The following is a 22,733-nucleotide window of genomic DNA, read 5'->3' as shown; positions in this document are numbered from 1 at the left end:
AGTGTCATTAAAAATAGAACTTCATGGTGAGAAGTTCCTTTTTCCTTTATATAATGGGAGTTGGACAGCTAATACCTTAAAATCCTTTTGAAAAATCCATTTTAAAATGGTAGAGCACTTAGCTGGCATTTTCAGAGACAGGCAATAGTTAATCTGGCATCATATGGGGTGTTATGTAAAAGTCTAGAGTGAACAGTATTTACCATCAGATTAAGGACAGTGAAGAAAGTATCTCTAAAAACCTGCTCTCACAAAGTTGAAAAATACTAATTTGTGTATTATGAGATCATCCAGGTTTAACCCCCAGACTGAAGTTAGAAACTTTTATCTGTATTTCTTCCCTTTGCAGAAATGTGCCTAGTTGCCTCCGGAATTAATACTGGTATCAGGGATTTCTTTTGTATAAAACTTGTTTTAAACTATGTTTTTAAATATAATCCTTTCCTTTTGCAGCATTTTCTATATACTTTTGTGAATCTCTTCTATTGAATTTTTATTTTTCTGCTATGTAGGCCAGCTCTGCTATTTCTGCTGTATAAGCATTGCTTCAAATGGGAACACTGCTCTGATACCATTAATCATTTGGTTGCTATCTCTTGACCTTTTACAGTATCAACAGAGTATTTCTGTTACATGTTGATCACAACTGTAACTAATATTTTAATATCATAATGCTAGCAGTAAACACAAGGAAACATATCCAAAGCAATTTTCCTGTTTTTTGAGAGCAAAATCCAGCTCAGAATTCCTGTATATCCTGTCCATCTACATGTAACTTAAATGAAACTACTACGTAACTCTTCAAAGCATGTTGCTTCTTGATTAAGAAATCATCATGTCACAGAAATACAGTGGAGGAGCTAGACGGCATTTGCCTTGGCTTTCGCTAGTTAATGTGTTTATTTTTATTTATTTATTAATTTATAAGCCAGTCTTCCCTGATGCAGTATCTGGGACACTGTATATAATTTTGCAGAAAATTAAACCAACTGGGCATAGTGCCCAGAAAATTCATCCATTCCCTTAAAAAAATAGCTCAAGTGGTCTAAAAATTAAAACCAGTAGAAAAAAAGAGGCAAATAATGGTCAGTGGTGCATTGACCTGAATAGAAAAGACTTGCACTGAACTCTGAAGATGTTAATAACAGATGCCTTATCTTTCCTTTGCTTAAGGCCGCCTTCTCCAGATGGGCCAATTATTTTGTATGGCACAGTAGTTCAGCAGCTGGTTATATCGCATATACCTAGGGGTTAATCTGGCCCCTGCTGAAGTCAAAGGTAAATGCCCATGGCCCTACGTCATGGGGAGACATAGATGTTGCCATGTTGAGTTTCAGAGCTTAAAACCTAGTCACTAGCTCCGGATTCAGAAGGTTGATAGAGATGCATATACTTACCTATGTGCCTGAGAATGGGAATTAAAATAGGCAGGACACTGAGTAGTGAAACCAGTCCATAGAACATATCCAAGAGTGGGATGAACCTCTCTCTCTGCAGGAAGAAGCCATGACCAGCATCAGGTTGGCCTGCCCTACTGTTAGGATTCCTTTTGCTTTCTCCCTCCCTGCTACCATAAAACTTTCATCCTGTTTCTGAACTGACTTCAAAGAGATAAAGAATATTCCCATCCAAGCCTTGCTCCAGCTTTGCTCCATCTTAAGAACTAGGACACTTTCACATACGTTAGAAGAAACATTTCTGAACTGCCCCTTTAGATGGGAAAAGCTTAAATCCCTGACTGTGACAAGTGCTTTGTTGACTAGACTACTACGTGAAAAGCAGCTGACCTTCCATCTTTGGTGACTTTTCTGAATGAAAATGGCCATGACCACTGTGTGGTGTTCTGTGGAATTGCACGTGTGAGAGTCTACTTTGGCCTGCTGGTAATTGAGGTGAGAGGATAGCTAGTTTGTGAAGGTTGTAGAGAGGGGTTAGGTGCTGAGGTGCTTGGCTTAACCAAGACAACCATGTCATTGAGCATATGCAATGGCAGAACTCTACAAGTCTGAGCAAGCTTAGATAAAGCTCCCATAGAGCTAAGACCTCTAAAGAAATTCATGCATTTCTGTATATTATTGCTAGCATTCTGTCTGCTTAAAATGAACCTTAAGTGCAAAGTCTCACTATGGATCTGAGTCCCTGACTTCACTGTGAATAGAACTCGCTTCTGCAGCGCATATTACAATGGCCCATGTCTCAAACTAAAAACAAAACAAAACAAAAAACCCTAGAATATATAGCAAATGCCTTACAGATTTTGCAACAGATTTATTCTGATTTTGTTTATTCCTCAGAGCTCTTGCTGATGTTATGCGACCTCAAGGTCCTTGTACAACAGATCATATGGAAAGAGATCTAAACATTGTAGTACATGTGCAACATTATGAAAACATGGAGACAAGACCGCCTCCAAATAATTTACGTAAGTTGCATTATAACTATGTCAATATTTTGTAATGCTGGGACTCAAATGAGTATTACGAAACAAATATTGCTGAACATCAAATAAGTTTAGGCAGTACATGAGTTCTTGTAAATTAGAAATATTCTTTATCTAAGAATGAGAAATAGCTAGGATTTCCTAGTGCAAACAGTGCAACGCTAATAAAAAGCCATTTTGAATAGATATTAATCAGTTATTGAACTTATTTCTAATTCATTGTTATGGATGACAAATACATGTTTTATATCTTTGTTTCTTTCTAAATGGTGTTTTCATTCAACTCATCAAGCTATTACTTATTCTGTGTTTTTTTGTACCAAAATACAAATAGCTAAGCTTACAGTACGACAAGATGCTTCATAAGGCCATAAAGTCTCATAAGAAAGAGGTCTAATGAGGCTGTTTTATCATCTTCACTTGTATAATAGCTAAATACTTTTCTGGAGAGCATAAAGTGGTATGTGGTTTTCATGTTCTCTTTTTTTTTCCCTAGAGGAAGATGATTATATGCATTTTTAAATAGTATTTTTATTCTGTATCTGCTATGTTATATGTTAAGTTATTGAAGGCAAGGAAAAAGTGCGTCTTGAACTTTCAAAGGAAATTTGATGACATCTGCAGTGGTTCTGAAATACTAGAGAGCTTAGTTCTCAGTCTTGAATTAGACCCCAGTATAGATCTTTCTTATGTACAGATACATTTTCTTCTTACGATGAACAGTTTCATTGTAATTTTAATTTGCATATATATTTTATATTCATCTATAAATATTTTATATATGCATATCTACACACATTATATCTATAATGGTATGTCTACAAATTCAAGTTCAATATATTTATGAAAGAACAGGCATCATTCAGAAAGGTGTGGATTATTTCTTAGGCAATGAATGGATTTATTCTGTGCTGATGATCTTCAGTGAACATTCTACTGCAAATATATTTTTACTGCAGTGGCATTTGGATTTTGAAACATTTTAAGTATACTCTCTGGTCTTTATCTTTCTGTAAGTATAGAAGGCAGAAAATTTGTTTATATTTGGACAAAGAATTAATTTGCACGGCACTATGCAGTTATTGTGAAATTATACTGCTCCCTTCTTTCGGGGGAACAGCATAAAAGCAGTGAGAGAAAGAAGATTTTTATGCTGCATGTGCTTTTGATGTTTGTTTGGTGGTAGAGGCTGAGCATGATTTCTTATGCTTGTGGTTACAAAGTAACGGGAGAGAATAAAAGCTGTGCCCTCTAATACAGATACCACATATAGTGGTGTGACATCTAATCTGTCTGCATTGCTCTCCAGCAAAGTACTTCCACCTGGGCCTGTGCAGTTCTTCCACACTGCAGAGAGGGAAGTACATAGTTTTACTGCAGCATTACATCTGTAACAGCACAAAAGCACACCACTTCTTGAGGGAAACTTACGGTCTTCTCTCAATGAAAGGTGGTCTAGCCTCCTGAAGTCATGATCTTCTAAAGGTTAAAGGGAGGATGGGGATAGGTAATGCATCTCCATGTTTGCTTTGTGCATTAGCTCTTTGCTGATTGCTCTCCTCTGATCTTCCTGTGACCATGCTTTCAAAAAGGAGATACCAAATGGTAAAGAAGTTAGGGTACAATCCTTAGCATCTTCTGTATTTTAAACATAATCAGAATCCTAGGTAATGAAAAGATCCAGAAAATAAACAGATTCTTACTGCATTGATAGTAGTTTGATATTTTTATAACTGTCACACTGAGATATTTAAATTAAAATACTTCATGTACTATAATAAAAGGCACACCACAGCAGGTCTTTAAACTCATTGAGTTCTTGGATTTGAATTCAGATTTAAGCCTGATTCTGTACCATTGCATATGTATGCAACTCACTGGAGCTGCACAGTTTCAGAATCAAGAAAGAAAGGTACAGATAATAGTACCATAGGATGTTGACTTACAGATGGCCCCAAGTATCTGTACCACCTCTGTGTCTCAAGAGCTGGCCCTCTGGCACAGACAGAAGAATTATATGTGAATTATCTCTTGCAGCACTGCAATTTACAACATACAAGCGCTAGTGCTACTTTAGAGTTATCTTAATATTTTGGGCAATAAAAAGGGGCAGTCCAAAGACTCCTTCACATGTGGTTCAAGCATTCCTGCTACAGGTCGAAACCTCAGAAGTAAGCAGCAAGGATGGTAACAGTTTCAGTCTTTAATCAGCTTTTTGGATTAAGTCATTTTAGGTTGTTTGATGCAGACCTTCAAGTGGTGAAATTACCCAAGGCGTTCCATAGCTGATGCTACATATATTTATTTCATAACAAATAGATCGTTATTTTTGTATTTCTTGCCATTATAGTCTCTCATAAAATCATATAAAACATGACTAAATGACTTTATAAAGTTAACCAGTACAGCACAAATGATTAGTCTGCTGAATGCATGTGCATTTATAGTGCAGAAAAAAATCTTTATAAATAAAAAATACACTAGGAAAAGTTTTTCAAGTCCAATATCTAGCAATTTGAAACTTTATGGCAGAGTTCTGAAACACTGCAGCATTACCTACTGCTAATGTTGGAAAAATGACAGGCTTTTTTGATATTTTTTAAAACGCAAATAAACCAGACTCTGAGTTATAGCTTTCATAGAAAATCTATTCCAAATCTTTACTTATATAGAGAAAATGAAAAGTGCAAAATTGTATCATCAGACACTTTGATATATATTTTTTAAGTTCTCTTTTCTAAGTTGTTACTTTCTATCTACTAGCTTTCTCAAACTGAGACTAAAAAACTTTAGACTGACATTGTACTTTTCACATCAGTCTGTGGATGTGATGAGGCAGGAGTAATTTCTTAGGCCTTCTGTATCTTTTTGTATTGTGTCTTTCAAAATACAGAAGACAAACTATTAAAGGCCAGATGTTATTAAAAATGTTCTAATTTGAATGTTCATTTGGTCCTTCTGCCCTCATGAAGTGTCATTTTGCTGCTGCTGCCAACTGATAGTGGAAGTGTTTCATAAAGGGAAGCTCTGTCAAAGTGGAATACTCTGACACTGAAAATGACTGCATTTTGTGTCAGGACTGTTTGTTACCAAAGAACAAAGACTTCTAAGTAGCCTGCAGTTAGCACAGTTACTTGCCAAAAGTAGCAGTCCAAAAGGAGGCCAAAAGTGGAGATTTCTTTTCAGCGTCTTGCAGTCAACGGAAGTGTAGTTTACTCAGTTTCTCATCCCTTCTTTTCTAATATTCAGAAAAGAATGTCCATTTTGGTGGATCAGGAAGAAGGCAGACTTTCTTCTGTGCCCATGTGAATCCTGACAGCCTATATGCTTATTAGTAAAGCTAATTTGTGGTTGTTACTTGCCATAATTTTCTTCCAGTAATGTACTTCTCTTAGGAATACTTTACAAAAAAAAAATTTCCATTTTTTTTCATTCATACACATGGTAAACAAGCAGCAATCTACCAATAATCACGGTGTTCAAGTTTCATAACAAAGAATGTTATATAAAATAAAATATAAGCCCAGGAATTTAGAAGCTATATGAAAAACATGACACCAAAAGCAAACCTTCCTGCAAAACTAAGGTTTTGTTTTGTTCATTTCTATTTAACTTTCATGAATCTTAAGAAAGCAGCAGCAGCATTTAAGTGTTTTTTTTTTGTTTTTGTTTTTTTTTTTTTGTTTTTTTTTTTCCTACTTGTTATGTTACAAGTCAGAAATTTATTTCATTTGTCAGGATTATAGCATTGCTGCCATGGGGGTTAGGAGATTTTTTAGTTACATCCTCATTTCTGGAACGTGATTACTACTGTTATTTCTAATAATCTGTGATAGCACAGTGAAACAAATAATTAATGTTAGCGCTAACCACTGCCACTTCTATTAATGATCATTAAAAGCCCAGTTAGTTACTGTCTCCTTAGTAATAACTGGCCTTGCATTCGTATTTAAAGTATTTATGGCTAACTACAGACTCCCAAGATAAAGGTGACTTTAAAGGGAAGCAAATTCTATATTACAAAGATTTTAAAAGGAAAAATATTGGCTTTTAAGTTAGACATGTACGTACATATGTACTCGTTCTTTCTTTTTAATTTAATGTACAAAAGAGAAGGGAATTGCAAACACATCAGTGCAGGACTCCTTCTGTTGCACTATAACAAATTGTTAGTTTTAATCCTAGCCAATCGTTTGTAGCACCTGTGATTAAAATGATTTTTTTCTGTTCTTAAAAGTGTGCAAGGGAATAATATGTTTGTTTCTGTATTTGATTGTCAGTTGTCCTGGATACTTCCTGGCTACAACTGCTCTGAAAATAAAGCTAAGACATTTCTGTAAATGGTGCCTTATGATAAGTTAACTTTGATTACTTCTGTGTTGAGAAAAGAAGCATTTAAATAGCAGGGTACTTTGGGGAGTTTTTGCACATTAGAATACACATTCTGTGCTGTGTATTCCTGCTCTTTTCCCCATTGCTGTAAATAAGAGCTTAACTTCTGTTTTCCAGTGAGAGAAACTGTCACTAGTCTGACATTGTGAAAATACAGTTAGAATTTGCAAGAATTTTTTGCAGTCTTTTTTATCCCTAGTGAATATGCTTTTTGTCATTGTTGTTGAATATACTGCTCTTTGCCAAACTAATTATTTTTGTATTTAACATACATAAAAGTGTTTATATCAGATGATTCATTGTATCTCATTGCCTAAGCATAATTCTTACTGTTACTCTTTGGAAACAAACACACAGGTTTCATTAAGAAGCTTAATTTAAGAGAGGAGTATTTCTCTTTGAAATGCAAGGCTCTTAAAGTGTATAAAACGTGTAACCAATTTATTCACATAATTTATTACCAACTTATTACTATTATATTTACATAATAATGATTAGCCAATTAATTGCATAATAATGAAGACGTAGGCACAGAGAATGTGCAGATATTACTGTAATATTATAATTTCACTGATCTAGACAATATTGTTCATCAGAAAAGAGGACAGGAAGTCCGAAGAACTGAGCATTGTATGCGTGGCTTCATTAGTATCCAGCCTGCTTGATTACAGTAGAATGTTTTTTGGGGCCTGGCTATGTGCAGAGGTCTAGCCCAGAGGAACTGGACCGTATCCTCTATAAACTTTAACTGGCTGCTCAGCTTCTTTTCTTAGAGGTAAGTACAGTCAGAGAAGCTGACTTTTATAGACAAGGCTCCAGCCACGTTTGATGTGTGAAAGGATGGAGAACACTAATAAGATTTCAGCCAAGAAAAAGATAGTTTTAACACAGTGACAGAAAGAGAAGTATGCTGATGGAGCGCTTTGAGACAGCGAAGAATGACAGAGAATAAAATGGCTAGCTTAACTGGAGGATGTACTTCTCTCACAAGAAACTGCAGTGCTGTGACAGAGAAGGGACTGTGGTCAGTAAGTAGTGGAAATTTGTTTTCATTTAAAGCTTTAGATTTCACTGACAATATGCAAACCTCATTTTATTGGTGTCTCTATGATCTATCCAGGAAGAAGCTTAACACCATTCCAAAAATTTGGATACTTTAGGTAATTCCTGAGGTAAAAGCTAGTAGTGTTAAATTAACAGGGAGGGAGGTGGTTATTATATTTTGATTGTAATGTACCATAAAGAGGACAAAATCAATTTTTAAATTATATACTTTACTAAACTAATCATCCAAGAAAAAGCCTACATCACTATCATCATCTTTCTTGTCAAAAGAAATACTGTATTTTTAGTGTAATTTCTGATTGAAGTTAAAAGCTGCAAGCTGCATTGTCAAAACTATTTTGAGACCACTTCCTAAACCACTGTAAATTAATTTATAGATACTGACTTTTACTTAAATTATATCATTGAGTAAAACTTAAAAGCACTAGCAAATTGGTGATGGCTTTTTTGTTAATATAATTACAACTATAGCAATGAATACTAGAGCTCCAAACTTTCCACGCTGGAAACAAAATTTTGTATATAAACTTACAGTCTGAAGATCCATTTCACTTGCAACTCAGTCAGTCACTGTAAGACAACGATGTTTAATTAGTTCTGAATGTGCGTTTAGCCTCACAATCATTAATAGAAAATGTTACTAATTTACATTCAGATTTTAATTCAGATACATGATGCTGATTTATGAGAAGATGTTATGAACCTTTTTGAAAAATCAATGAGTATTTTCAAGGAAGTTAATTACAACCTGAGAATGACAGCTTCTGATTTTATTTAGGAAAGATAAAATAGTGAAAAAAATGAAATATTTTGTTAAGCTTTGATTGTAGCACATTTCATTAATTCAGTTCAAAAAAGCATCATATATATTGGATGAATTTGAAAATGTTAATATTTAATATACACAATAGCTTTTCATTAACAACTTCAACAATCTCACCTACTGTAATATGTCAGAACTCCAGCAAATCTCTTAGCATCTGATTAATCCCACGCCTTTAGAATCATCCTGTTGATTTAACCTGGCAAATGAAAAAATAAGCTAAGACAAACAGCGAAGTCAAAAATTTTGTATGAAGCAGGGCTGTGGAATTGCATCCTGAGTCTGTAATCAAATAAGGCTGTGAACTTAAAGTTGTTCCTGTGTTTAGTGGATCTTTATTCTGAACCACAATGGGTAGGTCTTCAGGAATTCTTCTCTGTATAACCATTTCCATTAGGATTTAGCTTTTTGCTCTATCTTGCTTCATTTATCATGCAATAAGAATGTTTATATTAGATTATTGTTTGGCATCCTGTCATTTACTTCTACTCAGCTTTTAATTCAGATAAATCTGACATATTAATAACAATATTCAGCAATGTAAAATGTATTTGAGAAAAATAAAGTTAATCACTAAAATTATCCTTTAGGGGCAATAATTAACATTATGTTAATAAAACTTATTTAGAATATGTTTTTACACTTACAATATCTTTTTACCCTTTATAACGCAGTTTAAAAGGATGAATGACTACTTAACGAAACAAGTTGTCATAAGTGATGAGAGTATTGCAGTAACAGAATATGATATAGGAAGCTTTGAGTCACAAACAGCAAACTTGTAAAGGACGTCATAAAGGGTGAGACTCATTTTGCCGTCATTGGGGTGCAGATTATAGTGCTTTGAAATGTTGCTCAATAAGACAGGGATGTACTTAGTATCTACAAAATGTTCTGTATTTCATTGTAGTTTGACTTTGGAAAATAGTTATCCGTTTCCTTTGTTATTCCACTTCTACTTTCATACTATTAGCCTAATTATTTAATATGGGTTTAGTCCTGCAGCTGTTTGTTACCAAGTATTGGATGTGTCCCATCATCAGATAGTAACCCGAAAACAAAGGCAATGTTTAAAATAAGCCTCTTCTACTGTTTTGGCACTTTACAGTGTAAGCTTTACTTTTAAAATTTTCTTAATGAGGCACTATTCCCATTACATACTACCACTATTTAATACCAAATGTTGTATTCTGTGGTTGGTTGGGTACACTGATTAATAGTATTCTTAATGTTGAATATTTTCCAGTGCAAAATATTTCCACTATTTACCACAGCTGTCAGGAAGATCCATCATCAATGCTTCATGGCTATTGTGATCTTTCATGCCTTTGGGATACTTGACATCAGAAATTGACTTCACAAATGTATAGAAAACAATACAACAAAGCAATAGGAACCATATCTGGAAAAAAATCAATGTTTTCTACACCTGTATTTTGCCAGATTTGGGCTCCTTACAATGAAAAGGTTGAGACACCATTTTTTTAATTGTGGCATGAGTAACCTCCTTGAAAGGCAAACAGGAAGTACCTTTTGCTTTCACTGTTGGTTTGCCAACAGCATCACATAGACAAACTGCACTTGCCTCTTCCATGCCAAAATAATATCATTTTAACTGTTGACTTACAGCTTAATCATCTTTCTATATCCATTAACTCCCACCTTCATATTTTGTCTCAAAAAATCACAGATTTATAACAAATGATAAAAACATAAATTCATTAATACATCAGTTTCTGTCTGTGCTAGAAACCTATGCAGGCTATATAAGCCCAAGCATAAACTTTGGCAAATCAGTTTATCCACAGCTAAATCTACATATTTTTGATCAATCTGTTTGTGTGAAACTTTTACACTATTTAAACTATTTTAAGATTCATAATACTGTCATCAGAAATTTAACATTCCATAAAATTACTTCCCTCTTCATTTTGCAATCCAGTCATACTGACTTTTCCAACCAGAATCAGTACAGTGGGTACAAAATGAAGTAGAAGAGGTGGGCTGCATACATTAAAATGCTTATGAATACACATCCTAGTATTGCTATGCCATTGTGATAAGCTATTCAGTGAGAGATAATATTTTCACAAATTTCAATCTACAATTTCAATCATAAATGATTTGTAGTAGTTTTGTTCTATGTTCTCTGCTTTATATCGTAACTTCCCTTGAAATGCACACACCAGCTCTGACTCCAGTTTTATTATCATAAAATAAAAGTAGGGAGGGAACTGAAGGTGTTAAATATCTGTGAAATGGCTTTGTTGTTGATTTTGATAGTAGAAACAATAGTTGAAAAAAACTCTAAAACTGCGACACAAAGCTACAGTAATGGCCATTCAGAGATGATTACAATATGGATTTTAATCTGTTCTTAGGTGTACTATTAAATTTCATCCTTAATTTTTAGTTACCACATTTAAATAGCTTTCTAAAATCCTTCAGTAAAATAGTTTTGTTTTTAACTCATACATTTAAGAAACATACTTCCATGCACCTGTTTTACAGTATCTGAAAGAAAAAACAGCTTAAGGCTATAACGGTGTTTCTGACTTGCAAAAAATGTATAAAATAATGCAAAATAATACAATTGCATTTTACCATCAACTCGTTACAAATTAAAGGGAGTGCACAACCTATGATTATCTATACACATACACACACAAACATACAAGCATAAACAGAAGAGAGAGAGCATGCATAGTAAAATTTGGACACCTTATTGTGATTAGCAATACTTTGTTTAACTAGAAGCGTCCACAATAAACCAAGCGTCTCAAACACAGAAAATGTGTTTTTTCCCGTGAACTCTTACTGTGTTCACATTTTACACTTTATAGTATTAGCCAGTAACAAACAGTTTTTCTTGTGTAGAAGAAAACAGCTTTTCCCATGTAGACAGTTGCTCTTCCAAGGCTAATCTGATCAATCCTTATTCCTTTCAAACTGCCTCATTGTTTTCTCCTAACATATTCTCCACACGTGTGGACTAACATTGTGTTAGTCATACTGTCTCTTCTGCTGCCTGTAACAAGTTTATCCTTCTCAGTGACAAGAATTTGTATTTGATGGTGCTAGTTTTTGCTCTTTTATAAAGTCTGTGGTGGGTCATTCTGGACAACACATGAAACAACATCACAAATATTGTGAATGTGTAGTATCATTTCATATTATCAACTGGCCATTGAAGATTAAGTATTTTCAGCCATAAATCACAAATTGGTTGTGGATACAGTTCAGAGATGGGTTTTGGCAAAGTTTGTGAGACTTGCAACAACAGAAGGATTTTGACAGTGCTTACAATAATGGCAGCTTAAGCTAACTAGATGAAATTTGGATCAGACAAAAGTCACCGTAAAGCATTCACTGTCTTTACTGGATCAGGGTTTTCACCCAGTGGCACTACAACTCACTCAGAACCTCATATATATCTTGTTGAGGGGAATTCATGTTTTGTTATTAGACTTGAATAAGGAGGAAAATAGAGAGCTATGCAGGAAGTTTATTTTATGGCTTCAAAAAAATCTTCATACATCTTGAAGACTCTAATGTTGGAGAAGGAAAGATGAATGTTCATTGCCAAGAGTAATATAAGTTAAAACTACCAAATAATTTACCAAATTAACCCCTCTGAGAAGTGTTTTGAGAAGCCAGGAGGCTAAAAGTGGTTTCCAGCTACAGTTTCTTTCCATTTGTGTTTTAACTGTAGACAAGTTTAGGAGTCTGCAAATGAGGAAAATGTCCATGCCCTTGGCACACATGAGAAAGGGAACCTTTCATGCTGTTCTTCCACGTTCATTCCCTTTGGCAGCACAGCTGCTGTAGTTGAACAACTGCTGTCACCCCCAGTATGCAAAAAGGGCCTCTCGGCAGTTTTTGTAGATACTAAATTCTCAACCACTGAACCCTGGCGCAAGTTAGAATTGCAGGTGGCAGCTTTCACTTACGTCAATGGTCTAAAATGTCTCTGGAACGCTACGTGAGTAGAGAATTGAGCACGGGGGGGCTGCGGGGGTTTGTTCCTCTGAAGCTTTTCCAGGTATGGAGGGATCCTAGTCACATGTCTGGGAGGGTGTAGTTGGCAAAGAACAGACTGGTTTGTCTGCTTGTCTGGCCAAGTAGATTTGGCCTATGTAAAACAATATGCCTCTATCATTCTGAAATGTGTTACTGAATGAATTCCTGTGCATCCCCACGTTAAAAAGAATGGTGCCTACCAGTAGTAATTTCATAAACAGTAGAAGAAGCAGTACTTTCAGCCTTAGTCTCATCCAGGAGTTAAACTGAGGAAGCCACTGGCAGTTTATGTATTTTTGCTCATACTTTTACATATCTGAAATCTGGAAGGAGTAAAAGGCCTCTCTTTCTGCTGTGCAATCTGCAGAGCAATTCCTGCTCAGGGCAGGACAGAGAATCAGCAGTGTGATTATTTCCTAAAAGCTTTGCTCTGCTTCAGCAAGTTACTAATTCTACTCTAAGGCGTAATTTAGGGATTTTTAATAATGGATTAAAATATTTCTCTTTCTTTCCAAAGCTGCAGGGTTAGAGAATCACATTTCTCCTGAATTGATCCAGATTTCTTTTAAAGTTTCAAGTTAATTTCTGAACAGCAAGTGGTACACTGAGGAAACACTCCTTATCTCTTGTCAAAACCAAACATGACCACCATTTCAATTAGAATAGTTTTAAGTTTCTAATCATAGTCACTGTAGCTAAATAAGCATTGAACAATTTATTTAGTTAATTAAAATCCTGAAAGCTTTTTTTTTTTTTTTTTTTGTAAAATCATTTACTTTTGTAATTGATTACTTCTTTTCCATTATTTTAACACTTTATTTTTCTTAGGCTCTTGGTTTTTCTCCTTGCTGTTCCAAAGCACTTGAAAGAGGTCTATGAATAGGAATTGGGAATAAATTGGCTTCAGCGAAGATTTGCAAGCAGCCATAGAAAATCAGGGAAAAAGAATCAGCATACACTCTGTGGAATAAAACATTTGTAGAAGGTTTTTGCGTAGAAGTTTAACTTAAAATAAATATCTCTTTAAGAGTTATAATGAGCAAAATTCACTTAGAATAAAAACTTCCTTACTCTGTAGTTTATCTTGTTTCTGCTAGTTCTTGCATCAAAACCAGCAAACTAAAATTTTTACCTTTGGAGCCCAGCATACTATTCCTTAGTTGTCTGAAGGTATGATTGTGATGATAGAGAGTCCAAGAACTAAGCTTTAGTAAAAATTTGTGGTGAAAACAGTGACAACTGCCAGAAACTTCCGGATCTTGAGGAATATTTAAAGTAAAACCATATTGAATTAAAAAATATATACTATAGTGGATATGTATATAAAATATATATATATTTTTATTATCGTGGCTCTTTCTCTGACTTGTTCATTATTTTAATAATTCCAGGCAGCCATCTAAGAATTAACTAACTCAAGTGTGGCTCTCCTGTGGTTTTATGTTATATACTTCCTTTTTCTGGTGTGATTCTACACCTTTTATAAAGCAATATAAATAACTCTGTACAAATAAATTAGACCTATTTCCTCACAGAGGAACCAAATTAAAATAAGGAAAAAAACCCAGCAATGCTACAGGGTTCTTTTCAAGTACATGCAAATGATACTTTACAATATGATGACCTTGTTTTGTGATAGTCTTGCATTTTAGAACCATTAACATTTACTTGCAAAAAACAGATTTGAAATATTTACTAGACAGCCACTTCCTATTCCACAGGTGGCATCTTTCCACAATTTCTATAGATACACAGAAATGGATGAAGATTAGCACTGTAATCAAAGACACAGCTAGAGTTATGCTGGGAAGTGTGAATCACCTATCTGTCCTATACATAGAAAAAGATTTTCATATTTTAAAATCATCAAAATCACCCAAACATTTTTTAGCTAGGAAGATGAGTAGTCCCTGAGAACCTGGTCTCTGTGACTTAGTGTTTTATTTCACTGAAATTATCCACTGGAATAATAGCTTTTGCCACCTCTTCTCATCCCCTCTCATTTCTGTTCTTCAGGAGTAAGAAGGTTTGTGCCTCTGCAATCTAGCCCCTCTTCATCTCATTAACCCATAAACCATAAGGTTCCTCTTGCATTTCTTGATTATTGTCTGGACAAAGAGTAACCTGCTCTGCTTTTTCAGAGTAGTCTATTCTAGTATACCTATGCTGATTGATCGGCCAACAGAACAAACCAAAGAAAGAACTATAGAGTTTGTTCTTCAGCCTTTTGTCTTCACTCAGCTATTGGTTTTCCTAACAGCTGTAAAAACATCTTATCTTTGAGATCTCAATAACACCAAAATTGATGTATGATTTAAAAGTTGTTAGAGGGAGTAGAGGGACAGACAAAAAACATTACTTTAGCCTTGTTCTCTTAGCAAACCAGGCTTAGGAACCCCCAGTCAATCAAATTTAGTTTTGATACTGCTGTTGGTACTGTGATGACAGAACCTGACTTTTTTACGAGCAGTAAATCTAGTGTCCCCTATTTATCTACATGTATTTCTATTTACTGTTACTGATAATAAAATACTACAGGACATTGTTAGCACAAAATTTGTCTCTGTAAATCAAACGAGTATTGAGATGCTGCTCTGAACATCTCTAATCTTCAAATAGGGAGATCTAGTCATCAAAAATTGGGAATGCCAGGAAAACAAGAGAAGAAGTATAGAAGAATCTATAACATATCCCCTCCCCCATGGATCACGTTTTTCTATAAGGATTATGCCAGGTTTGTAACCTCTAAATTGATTGTATAGGCAAGTCTGAAGGGAGTGAGGGTACGTCAGAAGACCAGCAGATCTATCATAAAACAAAATACAAGCTCAAAACTCAGCAAATGATTTATTAATTGCTAATTATTCTTATTTATGCATTGCATGATATTAACAGCATGCTAGAAATTTGCAAGTTGAAAATGCACACAATAGTTAATGCTGTTCAAAAGCAGCCCTAATCCTCCTTTATGGCTTGCAACACTGTTGGGAGAGAAGATACTGCACAGCTTCAAGGAAGGAAAGCCATCAGTGTTAGGCTATCTGAGGCTAACTAGCAGACTGCAGAGGCAGAAGTCCTACGTGCACATTTCCTTGTGTAAAATCTATGTATTTAGCATTGAGATTTACTTTCCCCACTTACAGCCTATATAGAGTTTGAGATCAGTGCTGGTGAGCATGATCTATTAACTTTGATATACTCTTCTATAGTTGCTGAAAAGTCTTTTCAGCAGGAATAATTTGTAGAAATTACAAAGAGGAATAATTTTATCTTGACTATCACCCAAGTAAATTAGAACTAGAACGTATGTATGTCGTATTCTGACATCAGAGACATGAGTGAATTCTGGCAGCCAGTATGTCATGTTCAATACTCTGCTATCTGAACAATCCTTTTAAAATAGTCTCATAGTAATTTACAGCAACAGAACCCACTAGATGTGACCAGTGTGAAATAACTGAAAATGGTATGAAGACTGCTTGCTCTGTCTTGTGGATCCGATGTCTGTTGTAGCTCCTAACTCTATCCTTTTCACCAGCTCCCATCTGAATGAGGCAAGGAATGTTTTCAGATAGTATACAGGGCTAGAATAGGCATAACCCTCCTCTTGCATTGAAACGGTCCCTGACACCTGCTACATATGAAAAATGGTGAGGGCCTAAGGCTGCTGCTAGTTCCACATGAAGCCAGTCTGAGTCTGTGTCAGTCTGACTGCATGCAAGCAGAGTGCCTGAGTTTGAGCACTGGAATATCTTTGTGTTCCGTGTTGTAGGAAGGTGTTGCAAAAGCCAGTGCAGAGCTGGAACTGTTCCAGCAATACAATTTTTTGGCATTATCATATTTATGGTTAGACATCTACACGTGGAAAACAAATACTGCTGCTGCCACAGCTGTCTGAAGTTTTATCCACTGTTATTACTACTGGTAAGAGCAAACTAGGTTTGGGAAACTACAGTCTACAATCGCCAGGCAGCCAGCCTGTCAGAATCCAATTCACAAATGAGGATCAGAATACCCCCAACATAAAGAGAAGCTGCACAAAAATCTGATTTCTTCAGAGTGGCTGTATTGAACCTATGTGATAAGAAAAAAATGTCAAAAGGAACTTGCAGGCAAAACTTCATAAATGATGACAATGAGAGTCATACTTCACAAGGAAGTTGTCAGAAATCACATGGAGAATGTCAAGGTGGATTCAACTTAAATTGCTCTTTTTTTTTTTTTTTTTTTTTTTGAGAAAGCAATTACAATTTCAGAATTGGGTAGTGTGCAACGTCCAGAGCTGCCTATGCAGCTGGCTGAACCTTCAGAGTCATTACTCCCAAGGGAAATTTATCTGCGCTAACCATTCAGCAGTGTATCAGTTCAAGTCACTCGTAAATGTTTGGACAACAACCATCCTTTATCTTTTCTTTAATGGATATATAATATCATGGATATATAATATCGGAAAGAGAGCAGGCAAAAATAAGCCTGAAAAGCAAATTCAATTTACAACAATGGTAATAATAATTCAATGATTTACCTGTCTGTGGCTCAAAAGCAGGCCAGGCAAAGCTTCTCTCTCCCCATCCTTAGGAGAATCTTTTGGATGATACCATTGTCTCAGCTCAGTCTCTGCCTCTGTCTCTCTTGATCTCTTCCTCTCCCATCAAATCTCTTCTTTCCTTCATATTTGTGATTCTGCTTTTCTGTGCCTGACAGCTGTAATGAAGATATGCCATAGTCAGTGACAAAGCAAGCATTCTAGAAGAAAATCTGCCAGAAGAGATGAAATGAAATACCTAATACCTGACATTAATTTCTGGAAGTGATCTCTAATATGTACATTTATCTCAGGCTTTGTAACTTATCAAAGAAGTCAAATATCCTTAAAACTCACCATTAATTAAAAGAAAAGTCAATGGAAACACTTAGAAATGAATGCAAAAAAAAAAAAAAAAAAAATTCACTGCTAAAAAGTCACTGCAGCATGAAGATCTATAAAGGTGGTACAGGAATAGACAGTATACATTTGTCTGAGTTTCAACACCATCTATAGCTGGGTAAGCTTTATGGATTTTTAAAAAGCTTGAAATTGGCCTGAAAATAACAAATATTTTATAAATGAATAATTGTGTTTCCTTACATGTTTTAGCATTCTTATAACCTCAAGATACTGCTCTCTGTATTCATTCTATGATTGAATACGATATTCCTCTTGTCTCCCTATTAAGTCTCTGAATTTAGGCCCCTCATGTACTTACTAAGTATACATAAACTGCCACAATATACACAGCATATAACTCATGTAGACATATTTTAACATATGTATGCCATATATATGCACGCCATATAATATGTATGCCACATGATAGGTAATGTATATAATATGTATTATCAGCATAATCATTTACAATGAATCAGAAGGGTAACCAGAGATTAACAAAAATCATTGTTTTCCTCAGCTGTTTAAGCAGTCCTTGTTTTCCTATCCCCTTTAAGCATTAGTGAGGAAAGAACCTGTTCAGTTATCAATACATCGTTATATGAACCAACAAAAAATGCCTTTGGAGAGGTGCATTTCCTAATATTATGCATTCCTATTGTCACACTATTACCTGAACTAACTCATCATTGCATATTGCCAAACAAACAAATGTGCTGCAGCAGCAGCACAGTGATCTTTTCACCCACCACCCACAATGTCTTATAATTACGATAGCAATTAACTCTACATGCACAGAAAGATCAAGAAACTTGTATCTTCAGATCCGAGGAATTAGTACAAAATAATATGAAAGTTACACTAGCATATTGATCCTGATACAAAACCAGTACAAGGTCAGGTATTGTCTTTCATTGTCTTTGACAGTCTTTGAATTGAATCCGCTGTTTTAAATAAATATGCCTGAGAAGAGGAGACAGTATAATTTGTATCAGCACAATACTATAATAATTCCAGAAACATAATACTATAATCTATCATTTACAGAATCAAGACATCACATAATCCAAGAATGCTTGTAATAATCTATTATGTCACTTTGATTAACATTATTACATATCTTGAGTACTCTAAGATATAATTTAAAAACAGAAACAACACAGAACTGGGAACAAGCAAATGCAGATCAAAACCTTAAGGATTTACAGAGGTCACAAACACCCTGGCAGTCTGCCAGCACTTTAGTTTTTGAGTAGAGAACACTTTTCAGTTTCCTTGCAACTCCAAGTTAACAGTTATTAAAATAAACACCACGAAAAGGTTAAGAATTGGTACTAATTAGCAGCTCATTTCTGGAGAACAAATGGGAGAACTAGAGATTTTCTTATAGCTATAATGGTTTGAATAAGAATATTGAAATATTTAAAAGTGTAAAATGACTATCCAAGCTAATTAATTAAATTGTATACAATTCACTAAAGAAATTAGCTTAGTTAGCAATGATGGCTCAAAATTCAAATATACAATTGGACTTTAAGAAAAAGTTCCTTCTATTGAAATGGAAACAGATATTGATAAAAACATACTGTAATGAAAAAAACTAAAGCCTTAATGGACTGTATGGCAATTAAATAGAATATGGAGCTTTTCACATCTGTTTCCCTGGTTTAAATAGGGCCACAGTGAGTATAACAGTGACTGGTCTGTAAGTTTGCAGCCTAAACTGCCTGTTGCTAGATTACAGTCCTTCGAGTGTTAAATATTCATGAAAGAAACTAGTTTCCCAGTGTTATTAACTGCGTCAGCAACCTGCTTGCTTAAACAGACAGACTTGCTAAAAACAGAGGTGAGGCTGTTTATTTTCAAATGTTTAATTTATGAACACAGTTGGTCTTAAGAAACAAAAATAAAGGTCGTTTAAGCAGAAGCATGTTAGCTTTATTGAGTGACTGAATTTTAGGTGGAAACATTGCTTGGGGAATCTAATTCTGTGTCAGGCTGACAGGGTAAGCTAGCTATTTGCTAAGACGGTGTGCCCCTGTTCTCTATTCCTGCCCACTCGTGTTAAAATATGCTTAGGGCTAAAGCAATCTCTGCGGCATCTACGTTTCCTCACAGTGGGAGAAGAAAAGGAAAAAGCGAATGGGCATAACTCCGAGCAATACGCCCACGTTGGCCAGCCTCCACCTCCAAACACCTCTGAGCTATGGCTTGCAGAGCGCAGGGCAGCTGTGCAGACTGTGTGGATTCATAGCTTTTCAAGAGGAGATGAAGTTCTGCAGATCCATGATCTATACAGATCTCCTGTAAAACACAAGTCCTATAATTTTACCCAGCAGTTCCTCTAAACAGGATGCGAACTGTGAAACCAAACTGCTGATATCCTTCTGTATTTAAGGCTGTATTTTGGTGACAAATTTTGGAGAAAGATGTTTGTTTCATTTTTTCTTTACTTGCTGTAGTATCATATATTAATATGAACCAACAGTGAAAACTGTGCTTATAATCCTGAGCGTTCTGTTAAACCCTAACTGAGAGCAGGTAAAAGGAGAAAAAGAATACTAATGGAAACAGTGTACACTGAAGATTTTACTTCCTTGGGAAAGCAATTAGCTTTTTCCTTAAGCTAACAGGGTAAGTAACTATAAGAGGGAACCAAAAGAAACTGCAAATGTGCAGGAATGGAGAGCAGTGTTTGCTTGGTTTTCAGTGGTCCATGTGTAACAAGCTGGCAGCTCCATCTAGTTTCTGCTGGACAAATGTCTACATTGGAAATTCCTGTTTCTCCCCTCCCCTAGCTGCACATTTAAGTTTCAGCAGTTAAGCCGAAGGCTGAATAAGAAGAGACAGGACTACATTTTCAAAGTTGTTTTGATATGCACACAAATAAATTCCTGTCACATATATGGTATTGCTTCAGAACTTCAGGTATATTCAGAACATCAGTTAATTGCCTAAATATCTGTGCATTACTAATCAACTCACATGCCTTTTGCCTTTTGACAAATCATACTGAGATCTAATCTAATATTCCAAACTTTGATCCTCTCCTAACAGTATTTTCCAACCTGCTATCACATATTAATACTATGATTCTTGAAAGTAAAAGGATGCTTGAGAGGTTTCAGTTGTTAATTAGAGCTCTAATTATTTTTAAAAAGATGTTGAAATGATTCCTAAAATCTGGTAGTTCTTCTATAGTAAATGTCGTTTACTAGAAACAAGCAGTACAAACCTACTAGTTTAGTACAGCACAAATCTTACATTAATCCAGGGTACCTTGTATAATTTACTTATAGCTTTTGCATTCATAAATACTTCAAAAGCCATGTTGATATAACCTTCATATCTAACTATAGTCATGTGTCGTTCTCACAGTTAGGTATACAAGTGCCAACATCCAGAAGAAAACCATCAGTCTTACTTTGACCCGCAATATTTTAGCTTGTCTTGGCCAGGAGGTGGACTAGTTTTTCATAATGGATTTTATACAAACTATGGATTTGTCAGGCCCATTCCTGCCCATTTGCATGATTTGGGTTGAGAGCAAGGGTCAGGCTGTTAGTGTAGTTGCCCAGCAGTTCCCTTAGGCAGCGAGAAGTCCACTCTCCCTTTTAAGTGCTGTAGCCAGCACCGGGGATTGCAGCCCTTCGACAAGGAAGAACAGGGCATCACTGACATACAGTCCCCGCAGGAGCTATGCAGTCCCCTGCAGGAGCAGGTAGTGTGTCAAGTTGCTAGGACCCACGAAGGCTGGCATGGCCTTGGGGCTGCTCTGAAGCGCCTTATGACTGAATAGAATATAGGACAAGCATGTGAATCATAGAAATTCTAACGACTTTTTCAGCTTTTCCTTTAGTTAAGACCAGTTCTTAATGACAATGAATTCTAAATATTACATATTCAGTGCTAGAGATTTATGACTCAACAAAAGCTAGCAATGATCTTTAGTTTTTCTAAATTTATTTTTGGATTATCTGATTTTCAATATATCAGCAAAACCATAGGACTTTTTATTTCTTAATTGAAATGGTCTTTTCATGTACCAAAGATTATGAGCATTACATACAGTCTCCATCTTATGATACAACGGCTGCTGACTCTCCAACACCTTCTGCCACAGCTAGAGATTCTGAGTTTTCTATTCAGTAGTTAAATCTCTTAACACTTGTTCTATCTTGCATCTTTCCTCCAGTATTCTTTCCAGTGTGTACATATGATCCTTTTGTGCAGTTGATATTTCTGATCTAATCCATAATTTTTATATTTTTACCCTCAATATTTTCAGATTTGAAAGCTCATTTACCGTAATTGGAATTGGGGACATTAGTATCATCCATCCTCTTATTGCTATAAATGGTCCCTACTGTATGAAATGTGTTATAATATGTGGGCAATATCTTGCTAACCTAGCCAGCTCCCACTTTCCTGTATAATTTCATAAAGCACAACCTCACTCTGTGTGTGCTCTGTAATTGTTTATATGCACAGTGACTTGTCATTTGCATCCCAGGAAGCTTTTATAACAGTGGCAACTTCAATTAAACCATGTCACTTGGTTTCATCATACTTCCCCTAAAATATCTTTGCTACCAACATTTCTCAGAGTAGCAATTCTCCCGAGCTTTCCCGAATTTATAGGTCACAGGTAAACAGCATATTCTCTGCAAATGTTAATGAGTTTACAAACTGCTGAATATTATAATGACAAATTTGCTCATATTTCTCTATTGACCTTACACAGTCTTGGCACTGCAATATTGTTAGTTTACATCTGATCTCAAAGGGCCTGATCTAAAGTTCATCTAAAGTCAAGGAAAAGAGATGTATTGAGATTAGCAGCTTTTGGTCAAGCCTGAGACAGTCAATGCTGTAAAAGCATCATCTGTGCACATCCCTTATACGCTGCTGACATCCCCTTGCACTAGTGAGAGTTACTGAGTCTCATTTTCTTTTGCAGCTTTCTGCCTGATCATGGAACGTAAGTCCAAGCAGTCAAGACATCAAGGCAGCTGTCCTGAGTCAGATAATTTCCAGCTTCCTAGATAAAGGGAACTAATGTAATA

General features: G+C 35.5%; 1 protein-coding gene across 1 annotated transcript in view; it reads left to right on the top strand.

Moving 5' to 3' along the window:
- Window positions 1-22,733, top strand: part of SHISA9 (shisa family member 9) — a 188,985-nt gene that overhangs the window by 5,779 nt on the left and 160,473 nt on the right. The window contains exon 2 of the mRNA XM_062588497.1: window positions 2,295-2,422. Within this exon, the coding sequence (XP_062444481.1) occupies window positions 2,295-2,422 (128 nt within the window). The remainder of the gene's footprint in view (window positions 1-2,294; window positions 2,423-22,733) is intronic.

Source organism: Rhea pennata, chromosome 15 (assembly GCF_028389875.1).
Source record: "Rhea pennata isolate bPtePen1 chromosome 15, bPtePen1.pri, whole genome shotgun sequence".
NCBI lineage: Eukaryota > Metazoa > Chordata > Aves > Rheiformes > Rheidae > Rhea > Rhea pennata.
This window is presented reverse-complemented; position numbering and strand designations above follow the sequence as displayed.